Below are 13,328 nucleotides of genomic sequence, written 5' to 3' on the forward strand. Positions count from 1 at the left end.
AGTTTGGAATACTATGAGTAATGGTTTTTTCGAATATAAGAAGTCGCGTATTGAAACAATGAAAAAGTATAATGAAGTTTTGCAACCGCAGTTAGTCAAAGGCAAGCAACCCAATGAGAAAAAGAAATTTCCAGAATAGTTCCCCAAGCTCTCAAACGTTGAAAATTTTGTATGAATAAAAAATTTCAGAAACCTTAAGATATACATTCCTCGATGTATTCGAAAGTCGGAACTAAAAAGCAAAAATTAGAAAAAGCCGAAGAAAATGACAGAAACTTATGTGCGTTGTGTTTTGGTTTCTGAAGAAATGAATAGATTGAGGGATTGATAATACACTTCAGACGATAGAAGCAATGAGTTCAAAAACAAATTTGAAACCAAACATGAAATTAATCACCGAGTATAAGTTTTATACCATTTTATTCAAAAAGAGGAACAATGAAAAAGCGTACTTTTATAATTCCTGGTTACTCAGACAATTTGAACAAACTTATAAAGTGTAAAATTGAAGAACCAACAAGCAATGATTCGACAAAAACTATGTAGGTCGTAACTCACCGAAGTTAAACTGGAGAAAATTTATAATTGCGAAATTTTATTTTCTTCTTTGTGCAACTATTGAATTCCAATATAGCATTTGAGAATGCAAATGTTTCCGTGTTTTTTTTTTACAAATTTTTAAAAAACTTAATCGAAAAATCATTTTTACTCCCATTTTTCAGACCATTAAAGCCGTTCTTGAATAACCTTTTTAGTGGCCCAGTTGGAATTAGTTTTTGAGTGCTCTGCTTATAGTAATATGTCATGACCAACGCGTAAACAGCAAGCTAGCTATCATTTAAGTGGACCTTTATTGTTTTGAGGTACTTCATAAGTCGTCTAAAAATCGCTTTAACACATGCAACTATCTGTTTTTAGCTTGGCAGTGAATGTAAACGATTCAAAAACTGAAAACTATTTTAAAATATCTGAATATTTGAATTGAAAATGTCTAAATATCTGAAATAAAATGTCTAAATATTTGAATTGGAATTTTTTTCCAAATTTGAATTGAAAATTATGAGCACAAACAATTTTAAACAACAATTCATTTTTTATAGCTTGGTGTAACCTAATTCCGTCACTGTGCAATTCCCAATTCTTGTGTAAGAGTTGAAAAAACTTAAAGTCCAGCAGCTAAAAACAGCATTTTAATTTCATTCACAGTAATTATAGGGCTGCGTTTTGTCATTGATGACACCAATTTCAGCTGATTTAAATACAAACAAGACTGCTTGTATCAAGGCTACCTCTTGAAAACTCCGACTGTCCCTTAATGTCTATAAGTTCGATTAAAACAAATTAATTGAATTTTAAAAAGAAGCAAGACTGCTCGTATCAGGGCAAAGCCCTGAATGTTCCGACTGCCTTTTAAGGTTTATGGAGCAGCAGTAATAACATAAAAAAATAAAAGAAATAAAATAAAATGAAAATCTTTTTTTTTTAATTTGAAATTTTTTATGAAAATCATCCCCCACACGCCATATAAAGTAGAAAAAGACAGATTTCGTTCCTTGTAACAAATCAATTATGGCAAATAAGCTTCGTTCAACCAATTTGGAACGATTTATAAGACGGATTAATAGCGCGAATTATATTGCGCTTTAGTTGTCCCAAATTGAACAAAATGGCAATCTTTAAACCCTCATAACTTCACGCAAAGTGATCACAGGTGAAATATCTTTTCAAATTTAAGCTCAGGACAACAATGGCTTTCGAATGATATTTAAAAATTCCGTCAAAAATGGCTAGTTAAAAAGTCGAAGTTTGTCTGAAGAAAAAAAACCCACCCCGAGCACAAATATTCCGTTACTTTCGTATCGAAAGTCGGAACAAATAGAAAACACGGCCACTAACTTTTATGTGAAGTACAAAAATTTATATTTAGCATATAGTTATGTATTAGTTCGAATAACTAGCATGCCTCAATAAAATTTGGAACAAACAAGACTGCTTGTATCAAAGCTACGCCTTGAAAACTCCGACTGTCCTTAAATGTCTATAAGTTCGTTTAAAACAAATTAATAGAATTTTAAAAAGAAAATAGAAACCCCGGCCACTAACTTTTATGTGAAGTACAAAAAGTTATATTTAGCATATAGTTCTGTATTAGTTCGAATAACTAGCATGCCTCAATAAAATTTGGAACAAACAAGACTGCTTGTATCAAAGCTACGCCTTGAAAACTCCGACTGTCTTTAAATGTCTATAAGTTCGAATAAAACAAAATAATTGAATTTTTAAAAGAAAATAGAAAAACCTGCCACTAACTTTTATGTGAAGTACAAAAATTTACATTTATCATATAGTTATGTATAAATTTGAATAACTAGCATGCCTCAATAAAATTTGGAACAAGTTCTTGGCTGGATCGAATCGAGGCTTGGACTTTAATAGCACAAATTATATCGCTCGTTAATTATCCCAAAAAGGTTTTTTGCAATAACAATGTCACCTGTAACAAATTTTTTTGAAGTTGTGCTCAGGTCATCAATAATTTTCAGATAATTATTTGGAAACCCGTCAAATTTCTAACTGAACAAGACTGCTCGTCTATCAAGGCAAAGCTCTGAATGTTCCGACTGTTCCTTTATTCATATCGAATAGTTTTTGGGGAAAAAAGTTAAAAATCTATAACTTTTAGACAAAATCAAAGTGTGAAATTTTGAGTCGTGCGAAAACAAAAACTTGAGCCTGCAAGAAATAAAATGCATGAAGTCATATACAAAGATTTTGGAAATACAAATACGTTCACGACTTTTTTTTCTTTCGCAAGTTGCTTGCGCTGTTGTCTGTCGGTTTCTGTCTTCTCCTCTTGATAGCAACATAAGCGACTGATGTTTCCGGTCGCAAAACTTCGCGACAAACCCATGGTGAATGTCTAGAAATGTCGAAACTGATTGCACAAATCTGGAAATCTCAAAATTTGGTCGCGACATTCTGGACATAAATCGAGGATCTCGACCCCGGGAGAAAATCTTAAAATGCTTTAAGAGGGTTTCGATATATCGAGATCGTGTAATAATTAGAAACAAAATCTTGTAATTTCATACAGGCAATCACAAACCAGCGTGACCTGCGGCAGGTTTAAGCTTCAGTTTATAGTTTTCACCGCCGCGAACAAAAATTTATGACGGGCAGGCTTCAAAACACCGCCATAAATGAAGAAAAATCCTTAGTAAATTGTAATTTTCCCTTTTAGGTAAGTTAAACCACTTCTTTTTTACTTGGCTTTTTGATTGTTACTTTACTACGAAATTAATTTATCAGTCTGTGTTTTTTTTCGATATAAACCAACTTTCAGGCTTCTCTATAATTGTGTTTTTACATGGTAAGCCAGTGAAATAACGCGGTATCGCTTCTCAAACTTTTATGTAGTTCTTATTGGCCGTGATGAGCTGTACAGCTCTTGTGTTGGTCCTTTCCCCCGTGGATAAATAGTCCTAATCCTTACCTTAGATCTTTAATTAAAATTTTGAATCCCAAAGCGTGTAACTCTAGACTTAATTGATTAAGACTTTGAGTCCCAGAGCGTGCAACTCAAGACTTAACGATGCAATTTTGACCTGCGGCTCGACTATGAGATTTGGTATAAGAACCGCCCTATTCGTATAAAAACTTTCCAATTTTTCTTTTTTTTTATCTCGCAGACCTCGAAGCAATTAATTGCCTTCTTACAAAAAACTATGCGCCAATTTCGGAGAGTTTTTTGTTTTGACTGCTGCAAAGAGCAATAATGATGAGTTTTTCTGTTTTTTCTTGCCAGTGACGTAGTTTTTAGCTTTATTTTCCCATTAGTTTCCATAACCCTTTGTTTTGAAAATGGTTTTCCGCATTCTTGCAGCTTGAGCCTTACCCGATGAAACCGAAAAAAGTGGCGGAATCGCAAAATTGGTACAATACCAAATGATCCCCCACTGTTTTTCTGAAAGCAATAACCTATTTGTGATAATGATAATACGCATGACATGCCTTTTCGTAGTGGAAAAATGTAACAAATTAGCTTGCTTTTAAACTTCTAATTTGTTTTCTACCTTACAATGAAGAATCGATTAACTGAATTATCGAAGAGCTTTTTTCTAATCAAAACCATGTTTTAAGAGTTTAGAGGTTAGCATAAACACGTTTCGTTTTTGACACAGTTATTTTTTATCTCTTGCTATTGAAGAAATGATAATGAAAGCAATAAAGAATTATCAGGGCAGTAAATTCTGGGTCATAGACTGTTGTAAATAAGAAATAGGTTTCTAGAATACATAAATTCAGCAAAATTTATAATAATATTTGCAACAACTTTCCCTTCGCAGAACTTTGACCCAAATCGAAATTTTCCAATACAACTACGTTACAAACTGAATTCTATCGGCAAACATAAATCGATCATATGAAAGCTAATTCTCGATTATTAAAATTATATATACGCCTGTTGGTCGTTGACTGAACTGTCAATTAGGCTCCTATGAATTGACATGATACAATTGCTTTGGTTCCAATTTCAAGGATTTCAAATTTTGGGCAATATGAGATAATTTGCTTGGCTATACGTCTGACGAATCAGATTTGAGATAGTGCCACTTCGTGATTGGTTGACGACGTTTGGAGAGCATCTCTCGCCAGTGGTCCATCTCATTTTGACCAGACTTTTTGCCCAAAATGACCGCTCCTAGAAAAATAAAAGGTATTTGGTTAATATAAAAGGTTTACCTTGAGGATGTTTTAGTTTACACAAGGTTACAGTTTGAACCCTAAAGGAATTTGATTGGCTAGCACACGGTTCGATCTCAGAGCGCTTTATGAGCAGACGTTATTGCATGCACTTCAAATTGTTTTGAGACTTTTCTGCTAAAAGTTTGGCTGCCGCCTGCTATATCAAAATTTTACCGTTAAACTGCGATTGGGTAGAAGACTTGAAAAGTTTGCAGTCCAATTCAACCTAAATGAGCTATAACGGCCTGCAACAACAATTTAAAATTGAATTTGTATCATCAGAGTCAAATAACCGGGTAGACAAAAATTGAAATAGCCGTAAAATTAGCTAAATTGTGAGACTAACGGTGGCAAACAATCATTCACGCGCACTATACTTCTCATACCGAATGAAAGAGCAGCGGAGCAAGCGCGATCGTTACTTTCCTAAGTCGCATACTCAATAGTTACTTTGTATTCGGGTATGTTTTAAATTTTGTTCCGACTTTCGATACGAAAGTAACGGAATATTTGTGCTTGGGGTGGGTTTTTTTCTTCAGACAAATTTTGACTTTTTAACTAGCCATTTTTGACGGAAATATATGAATTTTTTTATATCATTCGAAAGCTATTGTTGTCCTGAGCTTAAATTTGAAAAAATATTTCACCTGTGATCATTTTTCGTGAAGTTATGAGGGTTTAAAGATTGCCATTTTGGCCATTTTGACCAATTTTGGACAATTAACACGCGATATAATTCGCGCTATTAACGCGTAAGCGGAGATTTATTCCGTCTTAGAAATCGTTCCAAATTAGTTGGAAGAAGCTTATTTGCCATAATTGATTTGTTACAAGGAGCGAAATCTATCCTTTTAAACTTTATAAGGCGTGTGGGGGGATGATTTTCATAAAAAATTTCAAATTTTAGAATTTTTTTTTCATTTTTATTACATTTTATTAAACATTAAAAGGCAGTCGGAACATTCAGGGCTTCGCCCTGATACGAGCAGTCTTGTTTTCTTTTGTTTTTGTTTCCACGCAACACCAGGCACAACAAAAAATTGTTGAAAAGGATCGAATAATACATCATATTAAAGCCCTTGCAGTCATTTAAGTTAAAAACAGACCACGAAGGACAAACATGAGAAAGAACAATATTCGAATTTTGTTGAAATTTAAAACAACAAAACATAGCCAACAGAAAGTTGGAAAGAATCGATGAAAACCAGGATACAGAAAAAAAACTATTGTTTTTTTTTGAACGATTTCCAACTTTCGAATTTCAAAGTAATAACGAAATATACATGACCTAGAAAAATTTCAATTTCGAGAACAATTTATTCCTATTTGAAGAAACTGACTCAATTTGAGAAAACTGGATCATTAGGTAAAATTTTGATTCCGCTGCAGAATCTAAAAGTCAAAATCCAATTTGGAACCAATCAGACATTCTCGTTTTTTGCGCCATTTTCACGTTCGTATTTGGAAAGCGCAACTTACCTAATTTTTAGCAAATGAATTTGAATTGAACTCAAAAATTGCATAAAGACTTAAGTGCATTCATAAATTCATGATTATGTATGTATGTATGCCCATATGTAGTTATTGAGACATTTTAACAAAAACTGTTGTCAAACAAGCATTTTTGTTCCGACTTTCGATAGGAAAGTAACGGAATATTTGTGCTCGGGGTGGGGTTTTTTTTCTTCAGACAAATTTCGACTTTTTAATTAGACATTTTTGACAGAATTTTTTTATATCATTCGAAAGGTTTTGATGTCCTGAGCTTAAATTTGAAAAGATATTTCACCTCTGATTATTTTTTGTGAAGTTTTGAGGGTTTAAAGATTGCCATTTTGCCCATTTTGACCAATTTGGGACAATTAACGCGCGATATAAATTCGCGCTATTTACGCGTAAGCGAGATTTAATCCGTCTTAGAAATTGTTCCAAATTGGTTCAAGGCAGCTTATATGCCATAATTGATTTGTTAATAGGAGCAAAGTTTATCATGTAGTACTTATTATGACGTGTGGGGGGATGATTTTTTTTTTTAATTTTCGTTTTATTTTATTACATTTAATTTTTTTTGTTATTACTGCTCCATAAAACTTAAAAGGCAGTCGGAACATTCAGGGATTCGCCCTGATACGAGCAGTCTTGTTTATTTTTATTATCGAATGTAACTAATTTTTAGGCTTTTAATCAGATCCGCTCATAGCCCAACAGACAAAAAACATCATAATTTGCTAAAAATATATATGTTTTTTTTGTGGTCGAAAATTTTTGTGCTATTGATTGCGCACCAACCGGTTATCCTTGTTTTTAATTGCTTCCTGCTGCTTTTCAAAAAACTATCGGCTACCCGGAAAATGAGAACTTTTTTTTCGGCTATTCGAGTCTTTGGCCTAATTGACATGCGTCGTCTTTTTGGCCTAATTGATTGATTATTATTAGAAACCTGCAATAAATGTAATTGTTATTAAAATAGGAAATGAATCGCACAAAAATTACAGAACATACCACCATCCAATTATTGGATGAGGTAGCGGGGGAGCAGGGATTGCTCTGATAATACTGAATGAGTTTGCCTTAATAATTTTGTCAAAAAATTCAACCGCTTCTCTTTTCTTGCCTGTATTATAAAAATTTTGTCAACTGTCTCGAAAACTCGTCTTCAAAATTATCTAGAAAACGCTATCTGAAATTTAAACTGCTGGGAATATCGTGTAAGAACTTCCTGCTAGCCAGATTGTTTTGCAACAGAAAATGCAAAGACAGCGCTGCTTTTTATAAATCTTTTCTCAAACTATTTAACCTGAACTCATGCTGCGCAACTTAAATGAAGCATCAATGTGCCTTAGAAATGTGATGCAAAACAGGAAAAAATCTGATCCAAGAACAAAATTATTGAGATATCCATTTTTGGCTGGCTGAACAACCTAAAGGCACCTACCTACCGCGCCAATATATACTAACTTTGAGGGGAGAGCGCGCACCAAAAGCGATTTTTTGTTCAAGTTTTTCAAAAAAAGTTTTTCAAGCGGCGCAGAAAATTTGATTAAAATGGGGTCTCATAGTTTTTGGAAGAGCTCAGAAAAAAAAATCGACAAATTGTTCGAATTTTTTTTTTTGAAAATCCGTCCCCCTTCCTCGAGAAAGTCTTACAACCGTCATTGTTTGGCTATGTTTGGTCTCTTAAGCCTAATTATCGGTTCAAGGGCGGATCTGGGTTTTCTTAAAGCTGATTTTTAAAATTTTGTCGAACTTTTTAGGTCGACCAAAATGATTTTTCGAACTAACTGATACTCGCTTCAATAATATAACCAACACTGAACAAAGAGAGTTGGCTTTTGCGCACAAACTGTCCTATCGCAGCAATTGTTGTTAGGAATGATTTTTTTTGACAACTTTTTTTTTTCATTTACTAAAGTTTTTTCTAAGTTTTTTCAGTAAAGGCCGATTTAGGTCAAAATATGCCAACTGAGAGCTAAAACATTAGAAATAAAAATATCTTAAAAACAGAATCGTTAAATTGAGTTCAATCTCATATTTTGTCAACCGTTTAAATTGTGTCATTTAATCTGAAAAACGGAAACATGTTGATAAATACAATCAATTTTATTAAACTTTTGAAATCCAAATTGCTGTTGTTTTAGCTTAAATATGATTTGATACCACAATTACGATTGCCAACTACGAGCAGGCTTTGACAAAGTGAAAATCTGGAGAAAAAATACTCCAGGCTACGCCATTTTTAATCATGATAACAATGAATTGTTTCCAAAACATATTTAACATTTCATCTATTTTTATATATTTTCTTTACAAAATGCAGATCATTTTGGTAGATCGCCATTAGACACAAAATTTCTGTTTTTAGGCTCCTACCGTTTTAGACTTTTGTATAAACATTTTCATTTTTTTTAAATCTTCCAAGTTTTATACCCAAATTTAAATTTCCACTCCATAATTTACACAAACCAGATTAAGCTATATTCTTTTTCTAGATGTCATTGCATTGATTAAAGTATTTTCAAAGTAAATTTTAATTGAAAAAAAAACATTATTTCGTTTAGATATACATTATATCCTTTATAAGTATAATTAAGATTTTAGTTAAGTAAAAATTACGAACAGAGCAAAATATGCGGCATAGTTTGAAGTCTATTTGTAATTTTGTTGGTTAGTTCATATCTCAAAAATAATTAAGTCAAAACATGTGGTTGAACCTGTCTAAATGTGTGACTAGGGTTTTGTTAAAAAAAATTTGGAAAATCTGAGCTATAAAAGGACATAAAATTGAAACGTCTTCTTATCATAGCCCAAAGTAAAATTTTTGAATGTTTTTTTTTTGCAATCAATGACAAGTTTTTGATTTTTCAGTCTCTTTGTCCTAATCTTGATAGTTCCAGTATAATTGTCAAAATAATTTATGAATTCTGAAGGGCATTCTTTTCTCAAGACTTTGCCTAATAGTTTCAGTAAGTTCTTGTACGGTTGCCTAATAGTAACGTGAAGTTCTTGTACGGTTTAAAGTTGTTTTTGACGGTGACCGCTCGACTAGCATAAAGCTCGCCTAGCATAATAGCTTGAAAATCTGAAAATGCATCGACTAGCATAATTTTGATAGCTTTATTTCCCAAAAATACAATAACAATACTTTGAATTTGAACCTTGCATTTCTGAGAAATTGAAAACTTATTAGCTCAATAAAATTGGATAAATTAAGCAACCAACAAGCAAATGAAATTATTAAATATAACAAAAGTTTTGATCAGTCACACCCCAACCTGTTATGGCTTGAACCGAGATCTAAGCGCTGTAAAAATTGTGAAAGGCGTAAGAAGAACTGTGATATAGGTATTTTTTGTGTATAATCAGGGACGGGTGGGAGGAAATCTAGTGATTTTCTCTAGTGAGGGGGGGGGGGGTGATTTTCAAAAACTTTGTTGAAATTTTTTTATTTTGACCAAAATGATTTTCCGAGTTCTCGAATATCATTATAAAAACTCTATTTTTACCAAATTTTCTGCGCGGCAGGCATTTTTTTCAAAGAACAGGTCAAAATGGGCACTTTTTTATAGCGCGTTCACCGCTCAAAAACATTCAAAGTACGCCTCTATCCCTAAATCCTCGCACCTGTGTATAATGATTTAAAAAATTTGACAAAAACTCAAAAACTGACGGATATCACTAATTATCCCCCTTTCAAAAGGAGAGGGTTTTGATACTAGGTACAAAATTTACAAATGCTTAGGCGTTGAATTTTTTGTTATAGGGGTGGCATTTCGTTACTAGGTACCCTAGGGGGGGAAGAACTAAATAAACCCAATTTGACTTTTATGACCCAAGTTTTGGTTTTATGCTAATCGATACGTTTAAAATCTTTAAAGATAGTCGAGCTTTATGCTTGTCGATACACCGCCGTTTTTGAATTCGCGAAAGGGTCGGATCAACAAAAGAAAACAAATCAACAAGTAAGCACATTGTAAATGGCAAAAGGAAAACATTATCTTAAGGTAAGTTCGAAATAAGAAGGGAATCAAATAAAGCCCGGCTCGCATGTGTACCTATTTTTTCGTTCCACTTGAACTGGTCCCTATCCATGACTGTGACTGTGAGCTGGGTGTCCTCCATTTTGGAGGGGGGCACTCTGAAGGTGAAGGATTCATCGAAGGAGGGGTTCAGAGTAACTGGCTTACACGTAGTCTTCACCTTCTCCACCCGCCTGTCTTGATACATCAGGTAGATTTTCACGTAGGGATCTAAACACACCCACACTCAATAGAGTCTAAATTACATGCAAAGCTGAAGGGTAAAGAAAGGAAAGAAAAAATTTATTTCTCTAAATCATAAATAAAGAAAAGTGAAGAACTATTGACACCATTAATTTATGAAAGGAGAAATTAGACAAAGGGCAACAGCAAATGCCGACTAGACGCCTACGATGAATACAGATAAACTGAAAAGAAAAGATAAACAGTATTTTAAAAGTCATAATTAATTTAGCAAATGTGCTGTCGGAGCTAGCACAAGGGTAGACTTCTGTGCTGGGGAGAGTTCTGTTTGACTGAGTCAATTTTATGCAAAGGAGAATTGTTCCAAAAAAGTGGCTATCTAGATATTAGGACGGGTGGGGTTTGTCAAGGTTTTCGAAATTATCGCAGTGTTTTGATTGGTATGGCCCAGCTGAAACATTCAAAGACCTTGCTATTTCACAAGTTCCGTTTGCAAGCATTTATGTAAACGTTGCGTGATCCTCTTTTTGATTTAGAGTCGCTTCGCTTCGTTCTGATTGCAACATTGATTTTTTGAGATGAGAAGCACTCAAGTTGTTCAAGTATCTTTATTTGTTGTATTCTCTTTTTGAGTATGGATCGAGTGTACCTGAGTATCCACTGAGGTCCATGGGCTTGAGGTCCTTACACTTGACCACTGTTGCACTGAGGATGCCTGTGACAGGGTTGTACGCCAGAGTCAACAAGATCTCACCCCTCTTCATCTTCTCCTGCAAACACACCAGCCACACAGGCCTCACTTCAGATTATTGTAAACATAATGCATTAAAAGAGAGACGGACTGTTCTGCAGAAGTATTAGAAAATCATAGATAGTATCGATAAAGGTCATTTTCACTGCGCTACCGATCTAAGTATGCAAGTTTACATCAGTATAGGTCTTCTTAGCTATCCCAATCCCTGAAATTTTGTTACAAGATACAATATTGACCATTCAATTAGTCTTTTATAGAAGTCAATTTTTTTTAATCAGTAAAAGAACCGTATGTACTTTTGAAATGGTCAATACAAAATGATAAAGAAAATGAAAATGCGTACTCAATTTCCTTAAACTTTCATAATCTTGAATTGTTTTTTCAAAGAAAACTAGTTTTAGCCGATTTGCGATAACATTTTTTGGATTAAAACACACTTTGTCAATATGATCACAGGATTCGTTCAAATTGTACATTTATTTGAGAACAGTCCGCTATGCAACTGATGTCATGATTCATTCGGTGACTTATTCTTTCATCACACGGTGGGTGGTTACAGTCTGAATAAGGAGCAGTGGCCAAAGCAGTTATCAAGTGGGACACAACACCACACGACAACAATGACTCTGCAGTGCATAGTTAGTGATGCACAACGGGAAATGAAAGTATAGGGGAATCCCTCGTCCCAGAAAGACCGATTGGCCGAAAATTAGTCAGCCGATCAGAATCCAGTATTCGAAAACTCAAAGGAAATATGCAAGAGAGTAAGCTAGTTCTTGAACTCTGATTGGTTGATACATTTTGCGCATTCGGTCCTTCTGTCATTAAATGATTCCCCATGAAAACAGTTTGAGACATTAAGACATACTATCAGTTCAAAACAACGAATTTCCATTTAACGATCCCAGCCAGTCAGGTTTTTCACCAACACTAAACTAAACAGTTTCACCGCCCACTCACTTAGAAAACTGCGAGATGACACTATTAGTGATAATGAAATCGCAAATACAAAAAAGAATCATTTTTAAGTTAGTTTATTAGTTCTATCAATGGGCAAATATTAGTAACTAGTCTAGTAAACAAAGAAAAAAAGCTCTTTTTTCATTCATGATAATAATAAGAGAAATCAGGCTCGTTCAGGCCCTGAATTTTCCGACTGCCTTTTAAGGCTTATGGAGCAGTAATAACATTAAAAAAAATATTTAGAAAAAATAAAATGGAATTTTTTTTCTCTAAAATTTGAGTTTTTTTATGAAAATCATCATCCCACACGCCATAGAAAGTACAAAAAGATAGATTTCGCTCCTTGTAACAAATCAGTTATGGCAAAAAAATCTTCTTTCAATCAAATTAGAACGATTTCTAAGACGGATTAAATCTCGGCTTACGCGTTAATAGCGTAAGTATATCGCGCGTTAATTGTCCCAAATTAGCCAAAATGGCAATCTTTAAACCCCCATAACTTAACGAAAAATGATTAAAGGTGAAATGGCTTTTCAAATTTAAGCTCAGGACACCAATGCCTTTCGAATGACATTAAAAAATTCCGTCAAAAATGGTTAGTTTAAAAGTCGAAATTTGTCTGAAGAAAAAAACGCACGCCGAGCACAAATATTATGTTACTTTGTATCGAAAGTCAAAACACAAATATCTCAAGGCTCATAATTAAAAATGCTATTGAAAAAATATAGCCTACGGGTTTTTTTCTGTTATGCGGCCCAAAATTACCAAAACGCTGAAAGCGCTAATATTTTTTGCACTTAAGCTAAATTTTCATCGCATTTTCAATTTAATCTAGTCAAAATCAAGCATTATTATCATTTTTCAAAATAGCAAAACAATGAGTTTTGGGCCGTAAAACAGAAAAAATTCTAGCTTACTTTCAAACCTGAGAGAACGTCGTTAAAACCCAGTTTTAAGAATTTTTGGTGTAAAACATTCATCTTGAAAACGAGCTCTCCTGTATGCTATTATTATTACAAATCTCGACTCTTATGCACCAAAAAGCTCAAAATCAGTTTTATGTGAAATTAAACTGATATTGATTTCATTTGCTAAGTAACCGATCAAATTTCAACAACATTTGGACATATTGATTAGAATTTAAG

The 13,328-nt window shown here is 33.7% G+C and overlaps 1 protein-coding gene across 1 annotated transcript in view; it reads right to left on the reverse strand.

Annotated features, from left to right (window-relative positions):
* Positions 1-4,310: 4,310 nt before the first annotated feature.
* Positions 4,311-13,328, reverse strand: part of LOC134857451 (synaptotagmin-7-like) — a 56,553-nt gene continuing 47,535 nt past the window's right edge. The window contains exons 6-8 of the mRNA XM_063873732.1: positions 11,116-11,236; positions 10,299-10,493; positions 4,311-4,702 (exon numbers count right to left, since the gene is read on the reverse strand). Of these exons, the coding sequence (XP_063729802.1) occupies positions 4,578-4,702; positions 10,299-10,493; positions 11,116-11,236 (441 nt within the window). The 3' untranslated portion in view covers positions 4,311-4,577. The remainder of the gene's footprint in view (positions 4,703-10,298; positions 10,494-11,115; positions 11,237-13,328) is intronic.

Source organism: Symsagittifera roscoffensis, chromosome 1 (genome assembly GCF_963678635.1).
Source record: "Symsagittifera roscoffensis chromosome 1, txSymRosc1.1, whole genome shotgun sequence".
Classification (NCBI taxonomy): Eukaryota; Metazoa; Xenacoelomorpha; order Acoela; family Convolutidae; genus Symsagittifera; species Symsagittifera roscoffensis.